Source organism: Triturus cristatus, chromosome 7, assembly GCF_964204655.1.
Source record: "Triturus cristatus chromosome 7, aTriCri1.1, whole genome shotgun sequence".
Taxonomy (NCBI): domain Eukaryota; kingdom Metazoa; phylum Chordata; class Amphibia; order Caudata; family Salamandridae; genus Triturus; species Triturus cristatus.
In genome coordinates, this window is record NC_140590.1 from 771,094,327 (window position 1) to 771,121,914 (window position 27,588).

The window sequence follows — 27,588 nt, forward strand, 5'->3', positions numbered from 1 at the left end:
ATACGTGGGTTCCCGCTACGGTTCTGTGAAGACCCAATCATTAACTACTAGCAGCTGGGAGGCCCAGTGTAGCATTTAGCTATGTCTGGTACGGCTATCCCTCCATCGTATTCTCCTCTCTTTAGTTTGGAAAGCGCAATAAGCGGTGTACTCTCCTTCCATAATAGCGTCCGTACTTTGTATTGTATTTCTTTAAAGAAATCCTGCGGAATCCGATATGGCATATTTTGAAACTTGTATATCAGACGTGGGAGAGTCCTCATTTTATACAATGCTGCCCTTTCCGTCAAGGACAGCGGCAAAGTACTCCAGCGCATGGCATCCTCTCTGTCTTTCTAGTTGTGGGCTAAGATTTTTGCATGTAAATTCTTGAGGATCGCAGGTTGTGTGTATGCCCAGATATAAGAAGCTGCCCCTCGCTATAGGAGCCACGCAAGATCTGGGGAGCCTCAGTTCATCTCCCGTCAGTGGGAAGATCAAGGATTTGGTCCAGTTAATACGTTAACCAGAGTAGCTATTGATTAGGTTGACTATATGGAGGATCCTGCCAATGGAGAGGGTGGGGTTTTACAGGTATAATAGGATTTTGTTTGCTTAAAGGGAAGTACGTTCCTCTCACTCTCCCCTGCATCTCACTCCCCGCAGCAGTTGGTCTTGTCTCACCCACGCTGCAAGTGGCTCAAGAGCCAAAGCAAAAAGCATAGGAGAGGGGGCAGCCCTGCCTCGTGCCCTTATGCAGCGCTAAAACTCGGGAGACTGTCCCATTAACTCCCACTCTCGGTCAATGGCTCCTGATATAGGAGCCTGACCCAGTCGAAGAAACTTGGGTCGAGCCCTAGTCTCTTCAGCGCAGCAAACCTATAGTTGACGGACACCATTTTTGCGTCGAGGGACATTAGTACCCCCGGGTCTGACCAAGACATCTTGGTTTCATAGAGTTCTTCGAATAGGCGCAGCAGATTCAGACGGGTGCTGCCCTGGGGAATAAACCCCGACTAATCAGGGGGGATTATTGACGTACTGACTGCGCGTAGTCTAGTCACCAAGATTTAGGCGAGTACCTTTGTCTCCATATTCAGAGAGATATAGGCCAAAATGAGCTACAGTTCCTCAGTGGCTTGTCTTTCTTGTGTATTACGACCACTGTGGCTATTAGTTGGTCTCTCAGCAGTAGCCCCTTGTCTTGCTCCTCTTGAAACATGGAGAGCATGTATGTGGCCACCTTGTCCACTATCCCTTTATATAATTCTACTGGTAAGCCATTAGGCCCAGCACCTTTCCCTGATTATAGGTCTCGCAGTGCCGCAGTAAGTTCGTCTTTAGGTAGGTCGGCATCCAATGCCTCTCTATCATCAGTGGAAACTGTGTGCTGGGGCAGGTCCCTTAAGAAGTCAGGGTAGGCAGCCGCTATTTTAGTCATTCTGGTTTATACAACCCCTCATAATAGGTGGGGAATGTGTCTGCAATGTAGTGGCTCATTGTCTAGACCACTCATCTCATCTCTTACCTCTAGGACACAGAACCTGTTTCTATCTCTTTTGTCAAGCCAGGCCAAAGGTTTTTTGGCCTTGTCTCGAACATCGTATAGCCAGCATTGTGTCGCCAGCGCCCTGTGTTCTGCCAAGTCTCTAGGGTCCTGTTGTCTGAGGTGCAGCCAATATCTAAGCTCTTCCGTCCCCTCAGTCAATACCCTAGCCTCCAAAGCGTTTTCAATCTCAGAGCACTTGTGTCGATGTTCTTTCTTAGCCCCTCCCGTCAATGCTTGTTCCTGTCCCCTCACAACTGTCTTGAATCCCTCACACGTGTCTACGGCCCTGAGATTCTCCACAAAATATAGCTCTGCACTCTCCCTCATCTTCTTTTTGAGGCCCCTGTCTTTCAGAAACCAAGTATCAATTTTCGGAAGCAGCCGAATTCCCTTGCAGGCCCCTCTGGTGTTATCCCCACCAAGGAGTGATCAGAAATACCCCTTGCATAGCGTATTGCAGTTCTGAATCTATCACCATGAAAAACAAGCATTGGCATAGGTCTCGCCTTTGGGACCTTATAAGTGTTTAGTTATCCAGCACAATATCTTTGGTGCAACAACATCACCTGTTGCATGGCTAAACACTTATAAGGTCCCAAATGCGAGACCTATTGGCTATGCCAATGCTTGTTTACAATGTTGCTGGGAGCGATGCTGCTGACTCTTTGCTTTGGGTTAAATCATGGAGAGCAGCAATAGGCATTAGCAGAAGCAATGCGGCTGGAAGAAAGAGGCGCGAGGCAGGGACGGCGCCTGGGTGCAGAGGCAGGGGCAAAACAGCGACAGCCAGGCCAGCAGTGGAGTTTCAGTGCTTTGACAGTTTAAGCTATTAGCATTGTAAAAGCAAAACAAACATAGATGGCATTGTCATTTACAGTGCCAATAGCTCAAGTAAATGACAGACCTATTGCATTGCAAATGCTTGTCAGAAACACAGGATGTTGAGCGGCTGCCGAGAATCGAAACTGTGTTTTACTGCCAAAGTCGGCAGCTTTGGCCACACGCCACATCCTCTTTAGGACTATGGTTTGATAGCTTGAGCATAGTTATTCATAGAGGGCTGTTTGTATAATTGCTTTTATACTGGAAAATAAACGTTCGTACACCATAAGAGATATCTGCTTCAGGCCACACCACTCGTATCGGTTCTACCATAGTCTCACCACTCGTTTGGTTTCAAGATCACGGTATAGAAGAAGTGGCCTCACGGCCAGAGCTGCCGTCTTTGGAGCTGGGGAACCAGGTTCGAACCTTGGAGTCGGCTCAGCATCTGTGCTTCTGGCAAATCACCTATTCTCCCGTACCTACCAAAAATGAAAGTGTCCTTTTGTAATGTGACTGGTGCTTATGTGTGCTCCGGTACATTTGGGTTGAGGTCGCGCTACATAAATCTGCAAAGTAAAGGTCAGAGCTGGCGACCTTGGAATTAGAAAGCCAGGTTCGAGTCTCAGTGGCGGCTAAATAATATTATTTTGATTGTAACTGGTGCTCATGGAAAGAGCTGCAAAACCTTCGTTAGGGTGGATCTCGCGCTATATAAAACTGCAACAAAATAACGAAAGAGGAAGACGTGCCGCCAACAGCGCTCTGGACCTGCCGCTCATATAAATATAGAGCACACGTGAATAACTTCCCAGGCTGGATAACATTTTTCAAAATCCACTAAAAGATTGGGAGTCTAAACGGTGCTGCCATGAAACCCGTGAAAATGAACACACTCTGCATTGACTCATGGTCTTGCTTTTTGCGCGGGCGCCTTAAGTAAAAAACACAAAAATTTCGGCAAAAGTGAAAGCGTTTCCCTTGCGGGTGCGAGCGGCGCCTGGAGCGATAATTGAGGACACATGATGTAAAAACTCGCTTCCGCAAGGGAATCGCCAGACGTGCACGTGTTGCCATTGGAACCAATGCAACGCATGCACGTTTTTGCCGCAAAGCTGTGCCGATTCCTAAAGGTCTCTTTCCTATGCAGCGCATGTGCGCTGCGTAGGCGAGACCTAAAGAGCACCTATATCATCATATTGGATTGGGGTGAAACAGGTATAAAGTATGGCCTTTTTGATTAGTGGGTTCCTTTACCAGCGCATGTAACTCGAATAATTCAAATGAGCCGACAATATCTAGCGACTGCCTACTACATCGGACTAACTTGTGGGGGGTGTTTTATTTTCATAGTTCTTTGATATGTTTGCCTTGACTGGGGAAGCACGATTGAGGGCCAATATCCCTGCAACACGTCAGTTGACAGGGGCAGGGCTAGCTGACAATGGGCTGTAAGTTAGGGATCCATTGCCGAGCGAGGGGGGTGACCTTCTGTTGGGGTCTGCCACTCACACTTGCCGCGACAGATACTTCATCGTTTTTGAGGTATAGGGTGGAGAGGGGGGTGCTGTTGGGATTTTTGGGTGGGAGGAGGGCTCTGTTGTTTGATCGCACTGGCCTACGTTGTATCAGAGACACCTTATCCAGACCACATATTCTTGCCTACAACACACTCATGCTTTGAACCTCCTCATGGCTGGGCCTTCTAGTGCTGCGCTGGATCCCTCTGGGCTCCTTCAAATAATGAGTTGGAATGTCAGGGGGCACTAGTTAAAATCAAGCAGACGTCCTCATGCTGTAGGAGACACATCTTATGGGGACTAAGGCGCTATGCTTTCAACGCTTTGGGTACATCCATGTTTTTCACTCCGGGTTTGTGAGGGGATCCCGGGGGGTTGCGATCCTTATACATAGACGAGTTCCATACACGCACATGAAGGCCTGGAGGGATACACAGGGTAGATACTTGTTTCTTCAGGGACAGATTGGGACGGAATCCATAGTTTTTGCATGTGTTTATGCCCTCCGCCCCTTTCTTGGGGCATGGTGGAAAAGCTCATGATTCTGCGGACAGACATGCCACATGGGTTAACTGCTGTGGGGGGGGGGGGATTGGAATGATGTGCTAGACCTGGTCAGAGACCGTTGACGGCCTGGGGGCCCGTTGGACACAGGTGGGACTACTAGGCTGCAGTCACTAGTGACGGGTTTAGACTGGGTGGACCCTTGGCGTCGCCTACATGGGTCGGCGCAAGGCTATACGTACCTGTCGGCCGTTCATGGTTCCTACTCCCGCCTCAGTTACATCTTCGTTTCCCAAGCCATAGCTAACAGGGTGGTTGCCGCTGATATTCTTCCGTGTGGACTCTCAGACCACTCACCGATCACTCTTACATTACGTGTGGGTCGAGCACAGCAGCCGTTTCGGTGGCGTCTATCGGTGTGGAACCTCCAGAGGGAAGACTATAGAGAACATATGGAAGGTGCCATTGCCCAATTTTTGTCGTCTAATGTAGGGACAGTGGAGAGGGCTGACTGCCTCTGGGAGGCGATGAAGCCCACGCTTCGGGTGTGGATATTTTGTTTTGTGCGGCGGCCCACAGATTGCGTAGGGAGTCCCTCATTCAGGTGGAGGTGAAGTTCTTTGAATTGGAATCTCTCAGTGGGGATAGTGCGGATTGGCAGGCTCGCTGCCAACTCCTTTTGACGCAATAGGAATATGCTCATATTCTTTTAGACGAAGCCCAGCAGGCATGGCTGGCAACCCGCAGCAGGATCTACCAGTGGGGGGATAAGTCCTGCAAACTATTGCATAGGTTGTGTCAGAGGTCATTATGTTCTCAGACCCTCCCTGGCATTTTGGGCCCGGATGGGTCCGTTCTCACGGATCCCTCCATGATTGCAGAAAGTTTTGCCTTGTATTATACAGACCTTTATGCCCCTAGGGAATGCCTTCCTGAAGCTGTAGTCGGCCGCTTTCTCGATGATTTGCCACCCAAGGCCCTCTATGATGACGTGTGCGAGGAGCTGGATCTCCCGCTCATGGAGGAGGAGTTGGGCGCGGCGCTGGGTGAGATGCAACCTGGAACAGCCCAGGAGCCGAATGGCTTCCCATGTGAATTTTTTTAATGCTATTTCCTGCAATTGGGACCCCATTTCTGTAGAGTGGTTGAGGAGGCCAGGGAGCAGGGATGCTTGCCTGATTGGAGACACGCGGAGATTGTGGTGTTTCACAAGCCTGGAAGACCCCCAGATCATCATGCGTCGTATCACCCTATATCTCTCTATATCAAGGTGTTGGCTAAGGCACTGGCCAATCGCCTTTGCGCTCCTATTACATCTCTGGTTCATCTTGGTCAGGCCGGGTTTATGCCCCAGTGGGCGACCCGCCACAATATTCGACGCGCACATGTTGCAGTGGCGACTGTCCAGAGGCTGGGGGAGCAGGCCGTGCTATTGCTGGCGTACATGGACAGGGCTTTTGATTCCCTCAGTTGGGTATACTTATTCGCTCTTCTCCGTAGATTGAATTTTGGATCGCGCTTCCTGTCCTGTTTGACCCTCCTGTATACGGACCTAACTGCGTCAGTACGGGTAGCGGGCTCTGTTTCCTCCACGTTCTCTATCGGACAGGGCACTAGGCAGCGTTCTCCGCTGTCCCCCTATTTGTTTGCTCTGGTAATGGAACCCTTAGCGTCCTGGGTGCGGATTGGTGCCCAAGTGACTGGACTGGAGTGGGCGATGGGTTTGTCGGATCGCATTGCTTTGTATGCTGACGATGTGCTCTTCTTCCTTACAAACATAGATAGAACGGGACCGCGCCTTCTGCGCATTATGCAAATCTTCGGGGAGACCTCGGGCCTATATATGAACCGGGTCATTGGGGTAGCGGCGGGACCCGGTTCCTGGGCCTCCTCCGGTCAGGTGGCCTCGGAGGGATTGAAGTACCTGGGAGTGTTCTTATCGGATTCGCCAATCGCCTCTTGGGAACGGAATTTGGTTCCTGTGTGGCATCGCGTGCGTGAGGATCTAAAGACCTGGTCCCACATGAAGTATTCAATCTATGGTCGGTCGGCCATCTTTAAGATGGTGTCGCTCCCCCGCCTCCTTTACCAATTGCAAAACCATCCCTATCCAATTTCTCCCGGATGGTTCACACGGGTTAATGCGGCCTTGGGTCAGTTTCTGTGGGCTGGCGTAATGGCAAGGGTGGCCCTGCGGACCTGCTTCCAGGCCACGTATTGTGGGGGACTAGCAACCTCCAATATCCTGTCCTATTGTATGGCTTCCCATCTGTTAGTCCTCAATGAGTGGTGGTATGGGGATAGGGCCGATAGAGGCGTTGTATGGGAGATCACACCTTGCGCACTATACTCTACTCCACACCATTATGCAGCTCCCTGCCACCGGCTACGAAACTCATCTTTCAAATATGGCGACAAGCGTTGCGGCGGACCGGGTGATGGAATTAGTTGACTTGTGAAACTCCCCTTCGGTACAATGGGCGATTGCCGCACCTGGCTGCATTGTCTGGCTTTCGGGGTTGGCACCGTATTGGCATTTCCACTCTTTGGGACGTCATGCGGGGATCGTTTCTGAAGTCCTTTCAGGATTTACAAAAGGACTTTCAAATGCCTAAAACCCAATTTTTCCGATATTTACAGCTCCGAAATGCTATCACCCTCTACATTGAAGGGCTGGAGTCCCTGGCTGAGTTTAGCCCCATAGAGGCAAAGATATTTATGAGGGACCTCCATCACCACAAGATCTCCAAGATTTACCAGCCCTTGTTCACACATAGTTCCCCAACACTGCAGCATCTCAGGGAGGCCTGGGAGGGGGATATAGGCCCGCTGGAGGAGGAGGACTGGGTGGAGGCCCTGTCCTCCCCACGGGGGTCATTCATAGCCATAAGTCTTCGCCTTATCCAGTTTAAGTATCTTCACCGGGTCTATTTCAATAGGGTTCGGCTCTGGAGGGCGGAATTGGTGGCCTCCCCGGTGTGTCTCCGATGCCAACATGAGGAGGGTACTTTGTTCCATACTATTTGGCACTGCACTGCACTAGCACGATTTTGGCGGGGAGTTCTGTCATGCCTCTCTGAGGTCCTGAGATGGGATCTCCCCAAATCCCCAAAGCTGGTCCTGTTACATGTCATGGACGATATAGGAGATAACATATACAAATGCCACCTTATGCTGTTGGGATTCACCCTGGCCAAGAGAGATATTGCCAAAACTTGGAAGGCTCCGAGGGCGCCCTCGGTATCTATGTGGAAGAATGGCATGGATTTCTGTATGGGGATGGAGATCCCTATTTTTGTGGCCAGGGGGTGCCTACTTAAACTTTATAAAATTTGGCGGAGATGGGCAGAGTATCGTGGCCTAGAGCTAGAACCTGTTTCAGTAGCCAGGTCTGCTGACTTGGCGTCCCTTCCACTATAGTGGATATGCACCATTGCCCGTGGATGTAGCTGTGCTATGTCTGGATAGATGCGACTGTTCTTATCAGGTGCTGCTCTGGGGTAGGCATATGTGCGACGGGGGGCGTGTTTTGGGGTTTGTTTTCTTCTTATTTCTTTGGTTACTATTTCAAATGTATCACTCTTAAATTGACCTATTTTGCCATAGAAACTGTCAGAGTCATTTATATGTACATTTCATGTGCATGAGTTGCTGGGTTACAGTGCTCTGCGATATATTTGTTATTTGGCAAATAAAATCTGTTCTTGAAAAAAAAAATCTTCTGAATGGAGCTGTTTACCCTCCATGCAGGTGTATATAGTTGGTAGTATATTTGTTAAAATGCATTCTAGCACTCATTAGGAGCGAGCATATGTTGCCATTAATTTAATCTCTCCAAGTAAATTTTATTTGCATGTCTATTGTGCTGCCAATCAGAAAATTCATCACCTCTGATCTTAGATGAATGTGAAGAATGAAACAGTAAAGGGTGTCCTACTTTTGTCAACGTTTCCATCCTTCAAAGTCTACAATTGGAGCCCCCAGCCCTCTTCTGTTTCATCACTTTAAAAGCTTCTTTGCTTTTTATGCATGACCTTACCTGTGGCTTCATTGAACCAAATCAAACACATCCTAGACCACTTTTATAGGTATTTTAAATCACTACTCTCCTCTTGAAACATTTCCGTGGTGGATAATTTTATCATCTGTAGTTTTGTGCAGCGTATGCGCCAGGTTTTCTGTATGGCCCCAAAAAGCAGTAGATTAAGAACTGTTCATGTTATGCACCACTTATTTTTCCTAATGAATTTAGCCAGCAATTACCCAAGTTACTTCCTAGCCAATTTTCCAGTCTGACTACTATCCCAAAGTTGTTCAGTTTGCATTCTTGATTAATACAGACATGGTATTTATAAGCCTTAGAACATCAATTTCAATTTTCATACTTTTTGTAATCCCACTGTGAAAATCTAAAGACAAGCTTCTGGTAACAAATCATTGCCCTCTGTGTCACTTGTTGTTTAGACAACAGTGCACATCTTCTGCATGAGCATGGTTTGGTTCTATTATTTTGTCTTCTGTATCAAGGGCTGCAAAGACCATGTGCATGCTGCCTCTGGGGCTTTTCCCAGGTAAAGGCCACATTGGGATCACACACACACAGCTTCATTATTCATGAGAGATTACAGAGATCAAACTTGCAACTTCTCTGGGCTGATGAGTGGTGCTGGCAATCTCAACCCAAAACTTGTCCCCTAAGATGAAAAACTGTAGAGACCATCTGTAAGAGGTAATTCTTCCATCTGATCCATAGCTCATATCAAAGGCAACCTCAGAAATCCCAGCACAGCAGTCTGTATCATGTAAATTGCAGGGACTTGCCAGGTAGGTTTGGATTAGTCATTGCACCATTGTATCAACAGGAATCCTAGCTGTCCTGTCTGTTCACCCGAATATTGGATAGACTGCTATAGAGAGCCTTAGAAGACCTTGTACCCTCCAGCTGTGTTGTCTCTCCCACGCAGTCAGGAACTAGACTGGTGAGCATGAAGAAGACCACTGTTGATGAGACTGGTGCTCACTGCATTCCTAGCCTTTTAACACTTTTTTTTTGCAGATGGATCACATGACTCGTCACATGGAAGAGAGTGAACGCACCATGCAGGAGCGGATCCAGCGGCTTGAGGCAACACGCATTGCACTGGAAGAGGTGAATGATCGCATTATATAGAAAAATGAGGGTGGAATGCTTTTGTAATACCATGGCCCATATTCCAGTCCATCTTTTGTTTTGCTTGGTATGCACTCCAGACAGACACCAGCCATTTGCAAATCAGTATTGGTCCTGATCTTTATAGGAACAGCCCAACAGGCCAGGTCCATGCTGGATGGGAACATAAGGAACTCAAGACCAGTTTCTGTATTTTTGGGCCTCATCACTGAGGTACAGTGAGCATGGGACCCTAGTATTAGCCATCATAGTCACATTTCGGGTGTCTCGTTTAGACAAATAAAAAAGTGATGGGTGGAATGCTCAAATTAATCTCAGCCACTGCTCATTACTAGAACTGCTTTAAAGGCCATAGTTTTGTTTTGCCCGGAGACTGATGCAAAAGGACTGTCTCTGAAACAATTTTTTTTTCCATTTGTGTTGGCAGGAGCTGAGCCGGGTCAAAGCTGCTTGTGTTGCGGAACGTTCTCGGGCAGATGAAGAACTCATGAAAGCCAAGAGCATGGCCCAACTGGAAGAAGTAAGGAAGATGGGAGTGTAGGGAGCATGTAACAATTTTGAGGTTGAGATTTGGAGTTTGAAAGGTCAAACTCATAAAGGTTTAAATTGGGCTCCAGGTTTAAGGGTTGATTGCAAAAGTGATGCTTTGGAGAGAGCAAATCGTAGGATGGAATGATTATACAAATGTCAGCTACTGGGAGTGGGGCACTGAGAAAAGGGGAGCTTGAATGATTGTCTGATACGGCTAATGCATTGGAATAGGAGATAATTAGTTTGTGGCTTCTAATGTATTAAAAATTGTCCTGGGCTTGGTAGTTAAGCACTTTATCAAACAGAACGTGGATTTGGGGGGGTAAAGATTGTGAAGACTGTTGAATAGTGGCGGACAGATTAGACATGTTTTCGCATTTTATTCATGCGCAAAGAAAATATTTAAGATTGATGTAGGAAGCTGGCTCTGTATATGGGATGCCCAATAAGTGGTTATACCGTGTAGAGGGCTCAATCTAAAACACAAAGTGCTCTATTACTGGTAGTGTGGGCGAGCAGCCTTAGGCCTAACACAGAGGAGTATAAGACATTTATTGCACAATATTGACCAATAATGGACACACGACTCAAAAAGGAGATCCACACCAATTTTAGAAAAATAAGCTTTGTTTATACTTTAATTTAAGACAAAGATCATCGCATTAGGGTAAGAACATTTTTAAATAAAAATACTTTTAACTTTCAAAAGTTGACACTTAAAATATTTTTGACTCAGTTCAATGTTCTCCTATAGGGAAAACAATAATGCAGTTTAACAGGTGTGTACCACACTTACAAATCCAGTCTTTGGGCCCAAAGGTCAGCAAGGGTCAGGTGAGCATCAAAACTGCACCTCCAGCTGCACAGGGGCAGCCGGGTGCAGAGGTCAAAGTCGCAGTTCGGCCCAATGCTTTTCAGTGGAGACTGGGGGAGTCTGGATCCACACTGCTTGCAGTTAGGTGGAACGACAGCAGATGTAAGTAGAGATGTAGGGGGTCACAGGGGCACAGTCGGTACAGCTCACCAAGGCTCAGGGGCTTCGGGTGCAGGGATGTCTTTTGACGTCAGAATCTTCTTACCATAGCTGGTCGCGGTCAGGCAGAGCCTCTGGATTCAGGCTGCATGAATCGTCGTGAAGGTTGGGAGCAGTCAGCCAAGGCTGGATTCAAGTTCAGGATTCCTGGGGACACTTCACTGGGTCGGTGGGCTACTCAGACTCTGGCTGAGGGCGTCGGGTGCAGAGTCGGCAGGGATCGCGGTTACAGCTGGATCCGTAGCCCTTGGAGTCGAATTCTTCTGGACAGGTCTGCTGTCCATGGGAGATTGTAATCTTTTCAAAGGCAACAGTCCTCCCAGGGTTTTCAGTGGTCGCTGGCTGCAAGACTGGTCGCAGGTTCTCAGAAGCTGGAGATAGGTCGGTAGGGCTTGGGCAAAGGCACTCGTTCTCTTCAGTCTTCTCTGCAGGGATGTCTCCTTTCTTTTTACAGTTCGGAAGATGCGGTCCGCCCTGATGCCAGTAGGTGTTATTAGACGGAGGTGTGCTTTGACGAAGGTATGACTACAAGCCCCTCTACTCCGGCAGACCGTGTGGCATACTATTGCCATAGCATAAATACTAAGAGTCAAAGACTAAACCGTATGTATTCTGAATCGGGTGCTCACACATTAGGTGTTCATTTGCGCTATAGGTTTTCACAAGGAGTGGCACGCATGGGCTGGTCCCCGTGTGGTCCTGAAGAAGAGGTGTAGGGGATACCTCGAAACATGTCGACCGAATATTAGGGACTGTATACACATAATTGTTAAATCTTTTCCCTACTATTTAACCCCCTTTTTATCCATACCAACTAGGAGCGAGAATAACATATTAGCTCACTAGCTAGGTATTTTTAACATCACTTTCACCACTCCTCGAACACTGCACTACACATTTCTTCACAAAAAAGTGCTCCTACGTAGTTCCGCAAGTCGCAACATGCACCAATCAGCAACTGTTGGGATGGCCCCAATGATGAAGCATGTCGCCTAGGGGCAACCCTGGGTGAGTGACGGGACTCTAGAAAAGAATTTTCTTTTCTTTGGACAGGGGTCTTGTTTTTTCGCGCATTCAGCGGAATCCCCATTCCCTTATTTATTTATTTATTTGCAGAGTTTTATATAGCACTGGCTAGACCCGGGGGTATTGGTTAGGTTCTTTGGATCTGACATTTACAGATTTTTTGTAAACTACATGTACATTGGAAGGTGACCCTAACCAGTACCTCCATCTCCCCCCCACCCCCTTTTTTGATTGTTCTTTCTTCTTACGTCATTGCAGATCTAGTTTCCAGGTGTGGGGGAGCCACCTAAATAGTACATTTAGGGGCGTTTTAGGGGAGTAGCAATTAGGGCCACTGGGCACCTTTCCTGGGGTGACTACATCCACTAATATGCCACCCTCCTGTTGGAGTGGACATAGACCTAGCCCTGATTGGAGGGGTCCCCTCATCTACAAGATTGAGGGGATTAAATAGTGCGCTTAACTTTGCCTCCTCCACCAGAGGGGTGTAGTTGGCAAAGATGGGCACACCTCCTAGCCTTTCTAAATTTTCCTACCGGTTTTCCCACCCAAAGTTGGGGTGTAAACCGGGGGTTGCCATCTACTGCTGGCAGCAGAGGCTGGAGGTCTCATTACAAAGGCAGCAGACCTTTGAAGTTTCCAGTTCAAGCACTGACCCATCCTGGGGGAGGAGGTGTGCCACCTCTGCCCAGGATGTGCATTGTTTCAGATCCCTGAGGGCAGAGGCACTCTACCCAGGGGTCCAGAAACATATCTGTGTGTGGCAGACTGCCTTAAGCCAGATAATGCCCAAACCACAGTCGGTGGCTATTCAGGGGGCACCTCTGAGGTGCCATCTGAGTACATGGTTTAATAAATCTCACATTGGCATCAGTGTGAATTTATTAACTGGAGCATTTTAGTACCTAACACTCCTGGGTTCAGCGAAACCATCATGGTGCTGAAGAAGTTGAATTGTCAAGTTCCCAGCCCATGTACTCTTTATAGCTTCCTTGACACTCACAATATTAAGGAATAGACCCTAATACTGTAGGGGCATATCTGCTCTTGCTGCTATGCCCACACCTGGGATATAGTGCACCCTGCCATAGGGCTGGTAAGGCCTGCTAGAGGGGTGACTTACCTATATCTTAAGCAGTGCTTGCTGGCATGGCACACAGACAGTGTGCCTTGTTTACTTGGTCATTTTTTGTTTACCTCACAGGAGCTTGTAAGCTGCAGGGGCAGTGGCATGGTCCTAGTGAGGGGGTCCCAGAGGTCCCTCTTTAGCCTCCAGGCCCTAGGTACCGAGGGTGTCACTTACTAGGGACTTACAGGAGGCAGAAGTACCAATTGTGGATATTGTGTTTTTGGGGTAAGGACACTGGTACTGGGAACCTGGACAGCTGGGGCCCAGTACTCTACAGTCAAAGTTACATCAAAAGCCTGGCAAAAAGTGTGGGGGGAGGGGAACTGGAACAGAACCCCATTTTCTCAAAATTGATAAGGCAGAAAGCATTTGCAATATTAAATATTGCCATTCAACTTCAAATGTTGTCTATACGTGTCTATTTGACTGGTTCTTGAAGCCTACTCCCAAGAAAAAATCAATTTAGATTGCCAAAACCAGTGACAATCGCACAGTTTATTGGCCAGTGTCATCTGTACAAAAGGAACTCTACGTGCCAGTTGTGATAAGCAATCGCTATAAAAATAAATGGTGCTTTGGAGGTGAAACAGTGCTCCAAACTGAGGAATTGCCAATTTCTACCATTAGGTCTTATCTAACGGCTTGACAAATGTCCTCTCTTAGGGTTTATGCCTTTTTGCATTTTCATAATTTCCAACTTGAAACTTTGTTTGAGACACCTTTAGTCATTGGAGTCTGAAGAATTTTAGATGCTTTCCTAATGGAGTTGTAAAGCACTTCCTCCAATCTACATATTTAGGGGATGTGGTTTCAACATTATTCCTATTCTTTCATACCATGCTGGAATATAGAATGGTATACCTTAACTTAAAATCTCTTGGTCTGATACAAAAAACAAAGCATTGATACAAATAGACAACACAAGAAAAATGTTATACCTGAAGAAACATGGAGCAGCAAGACCTAATATGAGTACAAAATGATCAGAGTCCTCTCAAAGCCACATTCCAGACTAAACTTGTATTCAACGCCTGGTAATGCACAACAAAGAGGCTTTGTGTCCAGGTGACATAAACCATGATCTAAGGGATACAAGTTTAGTGGACTGGTCAGATACATCTTTCTATATGTTTACACCAGTCCCCCAGATCTCAAAAGTTCTCATAAAACGGAAGCAGATCAGCACCAGAATGATCACCAGAATGATTTTAATTGCAGCAGAGTAGCATTGCCAGACCTGTTTATCTTCTCTGCACAATTATGCCAGTGATTGTCCTCAAACCAGACTACTTGTTAGGAGTTCAGGGCAGGGTCATGCACCACAACTCATAGTTATTGAGATTAAAGGTCCAATTCCTGAATTCCTACAATAGGAACATTTAAATATGCTGCCAGTCACCGTAGAAAAATATTGCATCTTGTGTGTGGAGACATCCTCCATCCATGACATAGCTAAAAGAGATAGAACCCTTTTACCTCTATTGTTTGGTAATATTTAGTTTATATTTTCCTTCTATAGAAGTGTGTTTAATGGCTTTTACTGCTTCTACGTTTTAACAAAATTCATGCATCACCATTCTGATGATTAAAGCATGTTCAGAAGGTCATACTAAAGTTTTTGTCATGTAAAAAGACAATCTCCCCCTGGGCAGTACAGTAATATATTATCTAACTTAGAAGACTCCCTCGTGTGAGCCTACATACACATTCATTTTTCAAGATCTATTTGAAATTGATTTTTTAAGTGGCCATCACTTCTGCAGAGAGGCTTTCATGGTTTTCCTAATGACAAAAATGGTTTCAGAATGTACCCTATGGCACCCTCAAGTTATCTCAGGTTTATTCATAGCATGGTGCCTACTTGTCTATGTAATGTCTTTATAGTGTGAGGTGGGTCAGTTGTACTCAGTTGTACTCACGGCTCGCAGTATTAGCTTCATACTGGGCCCCAACCCTGGCAGTGGATCCTCATGCGTCCTGTCCTCGACCTCCACATTCAATTCCTCCCCTCAATGGACTCGTCTAAGGGAACTTACTGAGGGCTGGCAATAATGTAGCCCCCTCCAGCTGTGACATCGACATCTACCTCACCCTTGATGGTGGGCTTCTTCTGGCGATAACTCGGCCTCCGCTGTCATTTCCATGATATGGGCCAGTCTACGATCCTATCTACTTCTTAATGTCTTTTTGTTTTTAAATAGGTTGCACACGGCTCAATCCTGTTCTTTATGGTTTGGCGACAGAGAGAGGTTGCCGACGTCATGGGTGTCGGAGTAAGCGTATTTACTTTCGAAAAACTTGTCCTTTTACCCTCCATTGCCAGGAGATGAACATTCTCAACGAGCTCGTGGAGGGATTTGGTGTCAAAGTCGGTAAATTCTGACCTTTCGGTGAAATCTTAGAAGGCTTTAACTGTCACGGGAGTAAGGTGTATGCTGTCGTCGTCGAGTTGCAATTCGTTCGACCTGGTAGGCGTCGGTAGGCCTCAAGAGCATCGAAGCTGCACAGAGCTTCAACACAGTCCGTCTGAGCCCGATGGTGGAAAAAAGACAATCTAACAAAGGAGCCATTAAACATGTGCATTATCTTAAGGAGGAAGAGACACGATGCACAACATCAACAGTAAAAGACTTCCTTGAGAAAAAAACGTGCAAAGTCAGGCCCAACACTAGATAGCAGGAGTACGCACAGCAAGTGTATCAGCAGCTGACACATGCTACACATATGTTATTTACTCTGTAAGCATCAGTTTGTATTGTGTAGTGCTGTAGATTCACACAGGCTCACCCTTGGATTTAGTGTTTACTGAACCCCTGGTTTCCAATGAATCAGTCTTCCTCGCGGTCTTCTTCGAATGTGGTGGACATATGTTGCCAAGATTTGAAAAGTCTACAGCATATCCTCTTGGTCATCCCTGGTTCCCTGGTTGCTTTTATGTCGATCTGTCTCTCTGTCATTTTGATTACTCCAGTAATGGAACTTTCATAGATTCCCATGCTTGTATCATTCCCCGTCGTCGGAATGGGCGTCCCCGGTATACATAAAATAACAATAGAAACTATTACAAAAACAGTGCCTAGGCCCATTCTTGTTTTGCAACCTATCCACCACTTTTTGTAAAAGAGACCCAAAAAAATGAACAACCAATCAGAATAACCTCACCCCTTAGAACCCTTCTGAGAGAAGCTCAGAACCTCAGATGTTATACCGCTTGTTGTGCAAGGAAGTCTCCACTGAGCTCTGCTCAGTTTTTTCCTGTCAACTTTAATTCTACAACTTTTACACCAGTTCTTTCATCATCAACTTCTTCAGGATGTCTGATAAGGAGAAGAAGGCCCTCTTTAAAGCCTGTGCTACCTGTACTAAGAAGAGGTTATACATTGAGGACAAGCACAAAAATTGTATTTTTTGTCTGTACCCAGACCATAAGGCTGCAGACTGTAAAATATGCCGCACTTTTTCCACCAAGACTCTGCGAGACCGGGAGGGGCATCTTTTGAACTGGCTCCAGAAGCTGAAATCAAGGAAGGAACCAGTCTCCAGTGATGGTGACGAGGCATCCTCTGCAACATCTTCAAGAAGGTCTGTAAAAAGGGTTAGAGCTTCTCCTTCACCTTATGAGAAACGCCCTGGTAAGGCCTTAAAAACAGACCTCTCGTCTTGGCCAAGGTTCTGGCGTACCGACTGCTTCCCTTTCTGCCGGACTTGGTCCACCCCGACCAGTCGGGGTTTATGCCCGGGCGGAACACTGCCCGTAATCTGCGTCGGGTGAACGGGGCTATCAGACGAGTACATACCCTCGACGAAGAGGCCATTCTATTGGCGCTTGACGCAAGTATGGCATTTGACACCGTGGCTTGGGAATACCTATTCGCAGTTCTAGATCGGATGGGATTCGGACCAAAGTTTACGGGATGGATTCGGCTGTTATATGCGCAACCTAGGGCACATGTAGTGGTGAACAACTATCGATCCTCCTCCTTCCCCCTTGGGCGCGGCACCAGGCAGGGCTGCCCACTTTCGCCCCTGCTCTTTGCATTGGTTCTCGAGCCATTGGCAGTGTGGATAAGGGGGGACCCCGAGATCAGAGGCCTGAGGTGGACGGAGGGACACGAGGACCGCATCTCGTTATATGCCGACGATATCTTGTTGTACCTAGCCTCCCCTGCTCGGTCGCTGCGTAGAGTGCTCCACATCTTCCACATCTTTGGGGCGCATTCTGGATACCAAATAAACTGGTCTAAATCCCAGATGTACCCCCTCTAGGCCGAACCTCCCCTGAGTCCCAGGGGCTACTCTATCCCGCTGGCCCGTCAGGGGTTCCTATACCTTGGGATATTCATCACCACAGACGCTCAGGTGTTCTTGGAGAGGAATCTCCTGGGGGCATTGCGGTGATTTCGGGCGGACGTGACGCATTGGAAAACCCTTCCTCTCACTGTGTTGGGGAGGGCGTCACCTATTTAAGATGCTCGCACTACCCCGCTTTTGTATGCGTTGCAGAACGCGCCTTTTCCGGTTCCCAACTCCTACTTCTCACATATAGATGCTGCGGTGCGTGAACTGCTATGGGACAATAAGCCGCCGCGGATTGCAATGGCCAAGCTAACTATGGGATGGTACGATGGGGGAATAGGTCTGCCGGATTTGCGCCGATATTATCAAGCCGTGCAGCTGACGGCTATCAACAGCTGGGTGTTTGGGCGACATGACGATCCGAGCTTCCGAACGGACCACTGGCTGCTGGGTAAAGGGGGGTACAACAGAGCCCTGTACACCAGTCACAGGAGGTTGGGGCTGACAGGCCCGACGGCGCGCACGGTGGAGGTTTGGCATAGGGTTCAGAATCAGACGGGATGGAAGAGGCGCCTGACGAAGGCAACCCCATTATGGGAGTCGGACATTCTGGGGAGACTTAGTTCATACGTCGGTTTCGACAAGTGGGACTTGATCGGAATCTCCAGGGTGAGCGACTTGTGGGTCAAAGGGAGAACGGCATCGTTCCCGGAGCTTCAGGACAAATACCAGTTAGCCCCCACAGAGGGCTTTCGCTACCTACAGATTAGCCATGCCATAAACTCGGCTCGACCCAAAGACGCCTCCCTCCCGGCCTCCTCTCCCCTAGAGGATAGGCTCCTGTTGGATCCTATGACCCGAAAAGCCATATCGCTCACATACAAGAAACTGATCAATAATAGGAGTGACCCGATGGCCAAGCTTAGAGCGACCTGGGAGGCCGACGTCGGGGAATTAGCAGACGAGGACTGGAGGGAGGCATTGTCCTCACCTGGAGAAGTGGCTATCCCTTTGCGTCTTCGGCTGGTGCAACTTAAAGTCCTCCATAGGGCATATTTTGACGCCATATTGTTACACAGACTCGGGAGGCGGCCGGACCCGCAATGCCTCCGGCATTGTGCACTCATTGGCACATTTTTCCACATCGTATAGGAATGCCCCCACATAAGGGAATACTGGGCCGGCGTCACTAGGCAAATGGCTAGAGTTTGCGACAAGACCATGCACCCGTCACCTCGGTTATGCCTGCTAAACATCTGGGAGGCGACGGACCTCACACCAGTCGAGCAAGAATGGGCCACAGGAGGATGGGGGGTAGCCAAAAGGAACATCGCGCAGCGTTGGGGGGTTGGTACCGCCCCAAGGTTAGCGGACTGGGCTAAAGACATGGACTATGCTATGCTAGCGGACAAAACGGTGTTCACAGGGAGGGGGTGCCCGCGAAAATGGGATACCAAATGGGGCAAGTGGAACAGATATAGGGGTAATATCTGCGTCTCCCCGACAGTTGAACTTAGAAATGAGCAAAAGCGGATACAGGGGAGGGCTACGCTGGATCAGCAGGACACTGACTAGGAGTCCCGAGAGGAGACTGGAAGGGGGGAAACCAGGATGGGGGATGGTATGGTGGCGACGAAATGTGGGGGAAGGTCACTGGATAGGGAACAGCAGAGAATAGCTTGGCTGCTGAGTATAGGGGGTTGTGGACTGGAGGTAACGACTAATGTACGCATTTCTGCAATGTCAGTGTCATGGTTATTTTCGCTGTCTTGGTTATTAATAAAAAGTGTTTTTAAAAAATAAAAAAAAACAGACCTCTCATAGGTCTGAAGGGCTTAGTCCTGTCGAATCTCCTCACCGAGGTGTAAAGAAGAGGGAAGGACTGGCAAAAGGAGTAATTTCTGAGAGGAATTCCAGCTCTGTTCCTCCATCTTCTCCTCCTGCGGCTCCAAAGACCTTCAAAAAGCCCTCCTCATTGTCTTCTGAGGTAAAATCTTCTAAAAAAAAGTTCACGCGTCGATGACTCTGTCATCGACTCCGTCGACGAAAGCTTCAAAGGTACAGTCTTCTTCTCTAGCCCCGTCGACGGGCTCATCGATGGTGGTTTCCTCGTCTCTAGCACTCACAGATATGCGTTCTGCGTCGACGATTTAGTGACGGTAGTGATTGTATCGTCGACGATGGTGTCGACGACATCGATGAGGATGTCGAAGAGTGTGACGACGGCTGGGATGACAACGGTCTCGACAATGGCTGCATCGACGACGTCCATGTCTTCGTCGACGATGCTCTCTTCGTCGTCGACAGTGGAGACAATTTCTATTTCACTCTGGGACGCGCCAGATTAGGCCTGAGATGACTTCCCCCAGGAGGGTGACTCCTTTACCTCCTGCACTATTCCTTGAAGAAGAGGAATCGGAAGAGGAGGATGGACCTTTTGCTTATGCTAATAGCCCATCTCAACTGCACGTTAAGTGCCAGGACACATATTCTGAGGGGGAACATGAAGATTATGAACAGTATGGTCCTTCATCACAATATCAGAACCAACAGGAGATGGTCTCTATGCCGTGCTCCTTGCTAACAGACTTGCAAGCTATGCTGTTGGACTATAGAAAAAGATTCGCACCACAGCCTCCAGTTCCAGTTGTGGAGCCTGTTACTACTGTTCCTCCTGCTAGTCTTGTTGCCCCTCAATTGCCACCACCTTTGCCAATGCTTGAAGCTCAGGCTACACCACCTGTTGTGCCCCCCGTTCAGGAGGACACCTCTGATGACGACCAGGGCACCGTCACGATTCCGGATCCAGATGCTGAGTGGGATGACTATATCATTCCAGATCCGGCTTCGGCAACTTTTGATTTCACCCCCGCAGATATAGGGGGTTTCCATAACTTGATGTAGCGAGCCACTAAACGATTTGACCTGCCCATGACCAAGGTGCAATCTGATTGTTTCCTTTGGCTTTAAGGAACCTTACAAGAAGTTGGTCCGATCAATACCTATTGTTGGTCATGTCTGGGATGAAGGGTTAAAGGTAACGCAAAATCTAGCCACAGTCATTCCAGTTCTTCCTCGCCTGGAGAAAAAGTATAAGGCTCCAGATGATAGCCCAGCCTGTTTGATTCCTGAGAGTGTGAGGAGGCTGTTCTAATGTATTCTCTTGCCCTGCTGGAATCACTCTTCACTGGGGCAGTCTCCTCCATTGCTGTTCCTGACCGAAGCAGTTGTAAGCCCTTTTTTAACTTGTGAATCATCTTTAAAGCCACCCTCAAAGTAAACTGCAGCCCTGTAGGGGCCACTCATCTGCACTGGATTTAGTTTTTGTGAAGTTCAGACATGAGTGGTTAGAAATCCCTTCTATGTTGCTGGTTCTACGCTGAGAGGTCATGATTGAGGATGTGTGAGAAAGTGCCATCTTTCTTGCATGGTATGCTCCCACTTTTTGCTGAATTGCTGAATGTACTTTGACTGAGTGTGCCCTGGACTCCTGCCAATCAGGTGCCCAGGGCCTATGTCCCTTCCCTAAACAAAAACCTCAAAACCAAATTGGCAAACCCTGGCCACATGTCAGCCCCTGGTAAGTGGTACCCTAGGTACCCAGGGCCTTGTGACCAGGGAAGGCCTCTAAGGGCTGCAGCACTCATTGTGCCACCCTTAGAGGCCCTGTACCCTAACACACACACACACACACACTGCCCTGGCAGGCTGAGTGTCTGGGTACAAGACAATACAGAGAGACGACATGGCACACATCCCTGTGTGCCATGCCCACAACCTACACTGCCCTGGCATACATCAACCACCCCTCTAGCTGGGTGCCCTATGCCAGTGGTGTGGGCACAGAGGCAGGAGCCCTGTGCCCCTACAGTACCCAGGTCCATTCCTGGGCCCTGTAAGTGCAGTGCTGCCATTTAAGAGTACACGGGGCTGGGAGCTTGTCAAACACGAACTCCACAGCACCATAATGGCAGCACTGAAGACTGAGAAGTTTGGTATCAAACTGCTCAGCACATTAAATCCACACTGATGCCAGTGTGGGATTTAATGTACCAAGCACCACAGAGGGCATATTAGAGAGGCCCCCCTGAAACCTAACCTATAATCTACGTCTGTTCTGAGGCTGCCTAGGCTGCCACACAGCAGACATGTTGCTGGACCCCTGGGTAGGAGAGCCCCTGCTCTCCTGGGTCTGCAACAATGCACATCCTGGGCGAGCTGCTAAATCTCCTCCCCCAGGATGGGCAGGGGGAAGCTTCAAAGGCATGCCGCCTCTGTGAGCTTCGCCAGGCCACTGCAACCCCCCACTCTGGCGGGAAGCTTGTCCAGAAACTCAAAATAAGGAAAGGCGATGTGCCAGCCTGCCAACCCCACCCCTCAGGTGGGGGAGGCGAGGTGAAGCACATCCCCGGGCTCTCGCCATCTCGAAGATGGGGAGCCCTGCCCAATCAGGATTAGGCTACTGCCCCCCTACCACAGGAGAGAGGCAGGATAGGGGGTGTACCCACCCAGGACAGGGACCCATTGGTCCCTGCCCTTCACCTACCTGTAATGCCCCTAAATCTAGTATTTAGGGGCACCCTGAACCTTCCTTCCCCAGATTCCAGATTCCAAAATCCAAAGAAGAGCTAGAAGAAAGAAGACCTGCCCTGCTAAGAAGAGGAATACACCAACTGCTTTGGCCCCAGCCCTACCGGTCTGCCAACCCTCGAACCTGCTCCTGCTCCAACCCGGCATCTCTTGTGGCCAAAACCTCACAAACCCCAGAGGACCTGGCTACCTTTTGACTCTAAACCCCTGGGATTCCCATGAGTAGAGGCTCTACTCAAAATCTACTTCTAATCCCTGGCAGCAGCCACGAACCGCGAACCCAGCCCACTCTGCACCAGCCAAGCCTGGCCTGTGCCAGAGCGAACAAAGACCACGAGGACGACCCCACGGCGACTGTGACCCCGAGTCCGGCACCCAAGGACCTCCCTCGACACTCCTGAAGAAGCCTGCAGCCTCAGAACAAGGTGCCACCCTAACCGCGATCACCAGAGGGTAAGATTTCCCGATACCAAAAGACACCCCTGCACCCAGCGCCCCGCGGCCCCCTGTGCCCAATCCCGGGGTACCTACCTATCCTCCAACTACCCTCTCGAATGGGTGGTGGCACCTGAAGAATCTTCGTCCCCGAGCTTGCAGTCTTTTTCTAAACCGGAGATTTCCCATTGAAATCAATTGAGCACCCGAAGGCTCAATAGCACCCTGCACCCAGCCGCCCGAGTGGCCCGGGCAGTGCAACCTCTACACCTATCCACTTCCCCACTTGCCCCTGAGTAAGTGACCAGGAGCCCAGCTCCCACAGCCGTGTGGCCTGCTAGTCAGCAGCCACCAACCAAGGCTCCCCTACCTCTAATAGGATAACATTGGGCCTAACTCTCTCTGCACCCAGCCGCTCTTGTGCCGCTGAGGGTGAACCAACTGTACCTACCTGACCCTGGGAGACCCCTGAGTCTATGCCCAGAACCTTAACTCTGCCAGTCGAGTACTTACCTTTAAACAGATAACTCAATTTTCTCGATAGAGTAACATTGACTGGCTTTTCCTGAAATTTCTTCTGTGTGGTCTTTTCAAAACATAAAATATTCACCAAAAATCAGCCGAGTAACGAAAATACTCACCTGCTCTTAGGTGAGCTCCCAGTGCTGGATCTTGGTGTCCAGCACTGACTCTGAAAACTACTTACAACTGTACTTACCAGTAACCCAATTTTCTTCCATAGGAAATCATTGACTGTTTTTCTGTGAAATTTCTTCTGTCAATTTCTGCAACCTTTAAATATTCTTTAAAAATTGTATAATATCTGAAAACGTAATTACTTACCTGTTTTGGATAAAGGTCTCAGTACTGAGTCTAGGCACCCAGTACTGGATTACAAAAGTAACGAGAACATACTATACCTGCAACTTGAATTTTCTGCCATAGGGAATCATTGACTGTTTTCCATGAAATATTTTCTAAGTGTCAACTTTTAAAATAGCAAAATATTGTCTAAAAATCATCACAGTAATTAAGTCGACTTTTATCACTTGATTCCAAGTACTGACCCAGGACTGAATCTAGGATCCAGTCCTGGAATTCCAAAAGTAATCCTAAAAGTAATCTGTGGCAAATAACTTGAAACTTCCATTGAACTTAATGCATTATTGTGTTTAGAATGGTGTTGCCTATTGCAACCACTTGTAACTGTCTACAAAAGTCAATTGCATATTGCAAAAGTATTTATATAAAGCATCTCATTCTGAGAAAGTATATTTTTATGCCTATTGTTGGTTCTAAAATAAAACAAGCATATATTTTTTATATATAAACCATTGGCCTAGAGTTCAGTTATTGAGTGTGTGGGACCATTTGCTGGCTGAGTGTGTGCAACAAATGCTTTACACTGTCCTCTGATACTGCCTAACTGCTCGACTAAGCTACCACTTTAGAGAGTAAGGTTATATCTAACTTTAGCCTCTGCCCAACCTCTGGGGACTGTGGACTCGGTACACCCTGTACCTATTTGGGAACAGTATATACAGAGCCACTTTCTCACAGGATGACATTGCTATCTTCAGACAAGCAAAAATCTTGTTTCCTCAGTTGCACTAGGATAGCTTTTTGTCTGTAACTACAGTTTTTATGATATCTCTAGGCCACGATCCTGTTTCTCTTGAGCTTCTTCCCACTCTCTGTACCCTAAAAATTCCAATGGGGGCTACTGCGTCATCTTGCAAGATCGTTTGAAAATGTTTTATCAGGCTGATATAGTATCGCCCCCTCATGTTCTTTCTTTAGATTTCGGATGCAGATATTTTTCATCTGGACCTATTTTCTAGATCTTCACATTTCACCCTCCTCAGTTGTACTTGGAATCCCAATTATGCTATTTTAGTATGGATTACTTTATTTGAGGTTTCTGTGGATTCATTCAGTATTCTGTTGTCTCCAGCCTGTGATTCATAGAATAGAGGTTGTCCGTGACTTCTTTCAGGTCTTGCTTTAAATATAGCAAAAATGTCACTAGCTCTGTGGCAAATGTTTTGTCAATACCTCATTATGCAAGAACATATCAGCGCACCATCTAGGGGAGCCAACTACCATCTCCACACGCTTAGGAAAATCAAGCCGTTCCTACCCCTGCAACTTGCAGTCCAGTCCCTAGTGATCTCCTGTGTGGAATATGTAATTGTGACCTTGGCTGGGCTGCCCAAAGGTAGTCTGACCCCTAGGGCCACTCTGAACTCTGCTGCCAGACTTGTCACAGGCTCGCGTAAAGATGATCACATCACACCGGACTTAATTCAGCTCAACTGGCTATCGATCAATGATCGGATTAGGTTCAAGATTGCTTGCCTGATGCACAAAGCGCTCCACTATAATTTCTTATTTCTCAAATAAGCTTGAACTCTCTGGTATGTCTCAATCCCTAAGAAGCTCCAGCACTCTCCTACTGAAACCCCACAGATTCAAAAAGAAAAGAACATACAACTGCGCCTTCTCTGGTCTGGCCCCAAGAATTTGGAACGCTCTTCCTCCTGATATCCGTTAGAACCCTTCGACCCCCTATTCAAAAATTCAAGTCAAAGAACTAATCTTGAGTAACCAGCTGGATCAGTCCTCCCGAAGTCAATATAACTAATCGTTTTATACCCTAGAGAAATCATGGTTATCTCCTTTGTTTGAGACATTTTCGGGATGCAACTTATGTTCTCGTTACATGTTTCCTCTTGTTTGTTTTCATTCCTATTGTATGAGGGTTGTTTTCTCTACAAATGCTTAGGATGTTTACTTGCCTAATGACTTACTGTATCCTCTCTTTTCTGATGTACAGCGCTCCGATACCCATCTCGGGCCATGTTCGCGCTTTATGAAATGTTTCAAGTAAAAATAAAATGCCAGTACTCAGTTCCACCAAATAGTATTTTTAAATGCTCTTTGGATGGAGGGGGCAGGGGTGTCCAGTGATAGTTAGCCTGTGCCAGCATTGCGCTTACTTAAGCATTTTACAAGTTCTGTACTTTCTCTGGGTTTGGAGGATCTGGACAGCGAGCCTGCTATGGCTCTCGCTTGGGTCAGGGCACACCCTTCACTGATATGATCAGTCAGTGGTATCTCTACCTACTGCCTCTGGCTCCTGTTACTAGATCAAACTATTCAGTAGAGGGGTATCCTGCATTGTGCCATAATTCAGTGGGAGTCCATGGCAGCTTCAGTTCTGTGGATTGAAGGGTAGTGAGGAGGGGGGCCTCGAGAGCATAGTTGTCCTGTGACTCTACCCACAACCCGAGTCGCAATCCTCCAGTCACATCAGCGCCAAGATGCACAGTCCATGCTGCTCTGACCTCCCCCTGTGGCCTGCTGTGTCCTACTGTGACATTGCAACTAGGCCTGTCCCGCAATTCACCCTACATCCAGCCACCACTGCTCATTCATTAGTAATCTTTGACTATGGGTTGGAGCTCCCAAGGGTTTACTCCTTTGCTCCGTACTTGTGGGTGAGGAGATGCTGGTGGTCCCTCAGGCTGCTGTTTTTACGTCTGGAGGGGGAGGCTTCACCATTGTTCTAGGCCTAGAACTGCTATCTTGAGCCCATTCGGTGGACACCCAACTGAGTGTGACTCCTGATCTCAAAGAGGGACCCGAAGCAGTGCACCATTATCTTCGCTGGAAGCCAGTTTATTTATTTTTCAATATTTAGCTAAAACAGTTTTATTCCTGGTATCGCTTTCCGCCTTTATTGTTTCTTTCCCCTTCATCTGTTTTCTCCATTAGCTATTTCTCCATCGCGTCCAGAATGCCTTCATCACTCTGCCCTTCATTATTTCTCCCCTGCATCACCTATATCACTTCTTTGCTTTACGCTCCAGGGATGTTTTAAGATATATCATAAGATAGATTTCTGATAGAGACTTATAGTAGCAGATTCCTCTCCTTTTGAATATTCCCCAGACGTCAGGTAGGATCCTGGTACTTTTCAGCAGTACCTCTACGCACCTGTGTGTGGTGCCATGTGGCTCCACACTGATGCCATTCTGCTTCAGAAATGGCGTTTAAGCCCTGTAGCTTCTGCCGCAAACAAATGTTTGTGACAGATCCTCATCGGGTGTGCTTGTGGTGCCTGAGGTCGAGTTACAACTTTACGGCATGCAGCGACTGCGCGCCGATGAATCCAAAGGCTATCCGGGACCGCAAGGTGAAATTCTACATCATCAAGCATAAGAGGAGCAAGTGACAGGATCGGTCCAAGCCATGGTCCAAGTAGAAGGTTTGGTCCCAGTCCTGTGCTTTCTGCAGAAGTCTGTGGAGCAGTTCCAGAGGTCGGTATTTTTTTTACATCTAACTTGTCTCGTAAGTCTAAACAGAAACATAAGAAATCTAAGCAGGACTCTTTCCCCCCCTCCCTCATCACTTGCATTCACCTGAGAAGGTGAGGGGGTGGCACCATGGTTCTCCATCCCGGTGTCCGTCGACGTTAGAGCTGATTTTGAAATTGGTTCAGGCACAGCTCGAGTTTCCAGGACCATCTGCCACTCCTAACCAGATCTAAGAGTTCCGCAAGGCCATGCTTTGCCCCTTATTGACTCCCTCTGGTGTGTTTTCGGGTCCCAAGGAGCTGAGAAGTTTTCCATTTGGAATACTGCCAGCGAGTTTGCCATCGATACCATTTAGGCCATCGAAGCTCGTCACAACTCCTCTGAATACGGCCCCACCTCCTGCACCTAGGTCCATGCTGGTTTCTGGAACGTAGACACTGGTACAGAATCCATCGACTTTGGACAAGGAAATACCTATTCTACTCTCTTAGTAGGCACCGATCTGGCCTCAATCGAGGACGTGTCTAACCACTGATCATGTGCTGCTCCCCACACTTGATTTGCCACAATGGAAATCACACATGCTATACTCCCTTTTCGGCACAGACTCTGATATTAACAATGGTACAGGTGATAATTTCACTCAGCCCTATACTGAAGACAATTGATACGATGACTTGTAGGA

At 47.8% G+C, this 27,588-nt stretch overlaps 1 protein-coding gene across 1 annotated transcript in view; it reads left to right on the top strand.

The window, feature by feature from the left end:
- The window catches only part of LRRC45 (leucine rich repeat containing 45), a 416,324-nt gene that overhangs the window by 262,053 nt on the left and 126,683 nt on the right, over positions 1-27,588 (top strand). Inside the window, exons 14-15 of the mRNA XM_085617558.1 lie at positions 9,431-9,523; positions 9,972-10,064. Coding sequence (XP_085473684.1) covers positions 9,431-9,523; positions 9,972-10,064 — 186 coding nt within the window. The remainder of the gene's footprint in view (positions 1-9,430; positions 9,524-9,971; positions 10,065-27,588) is intronic.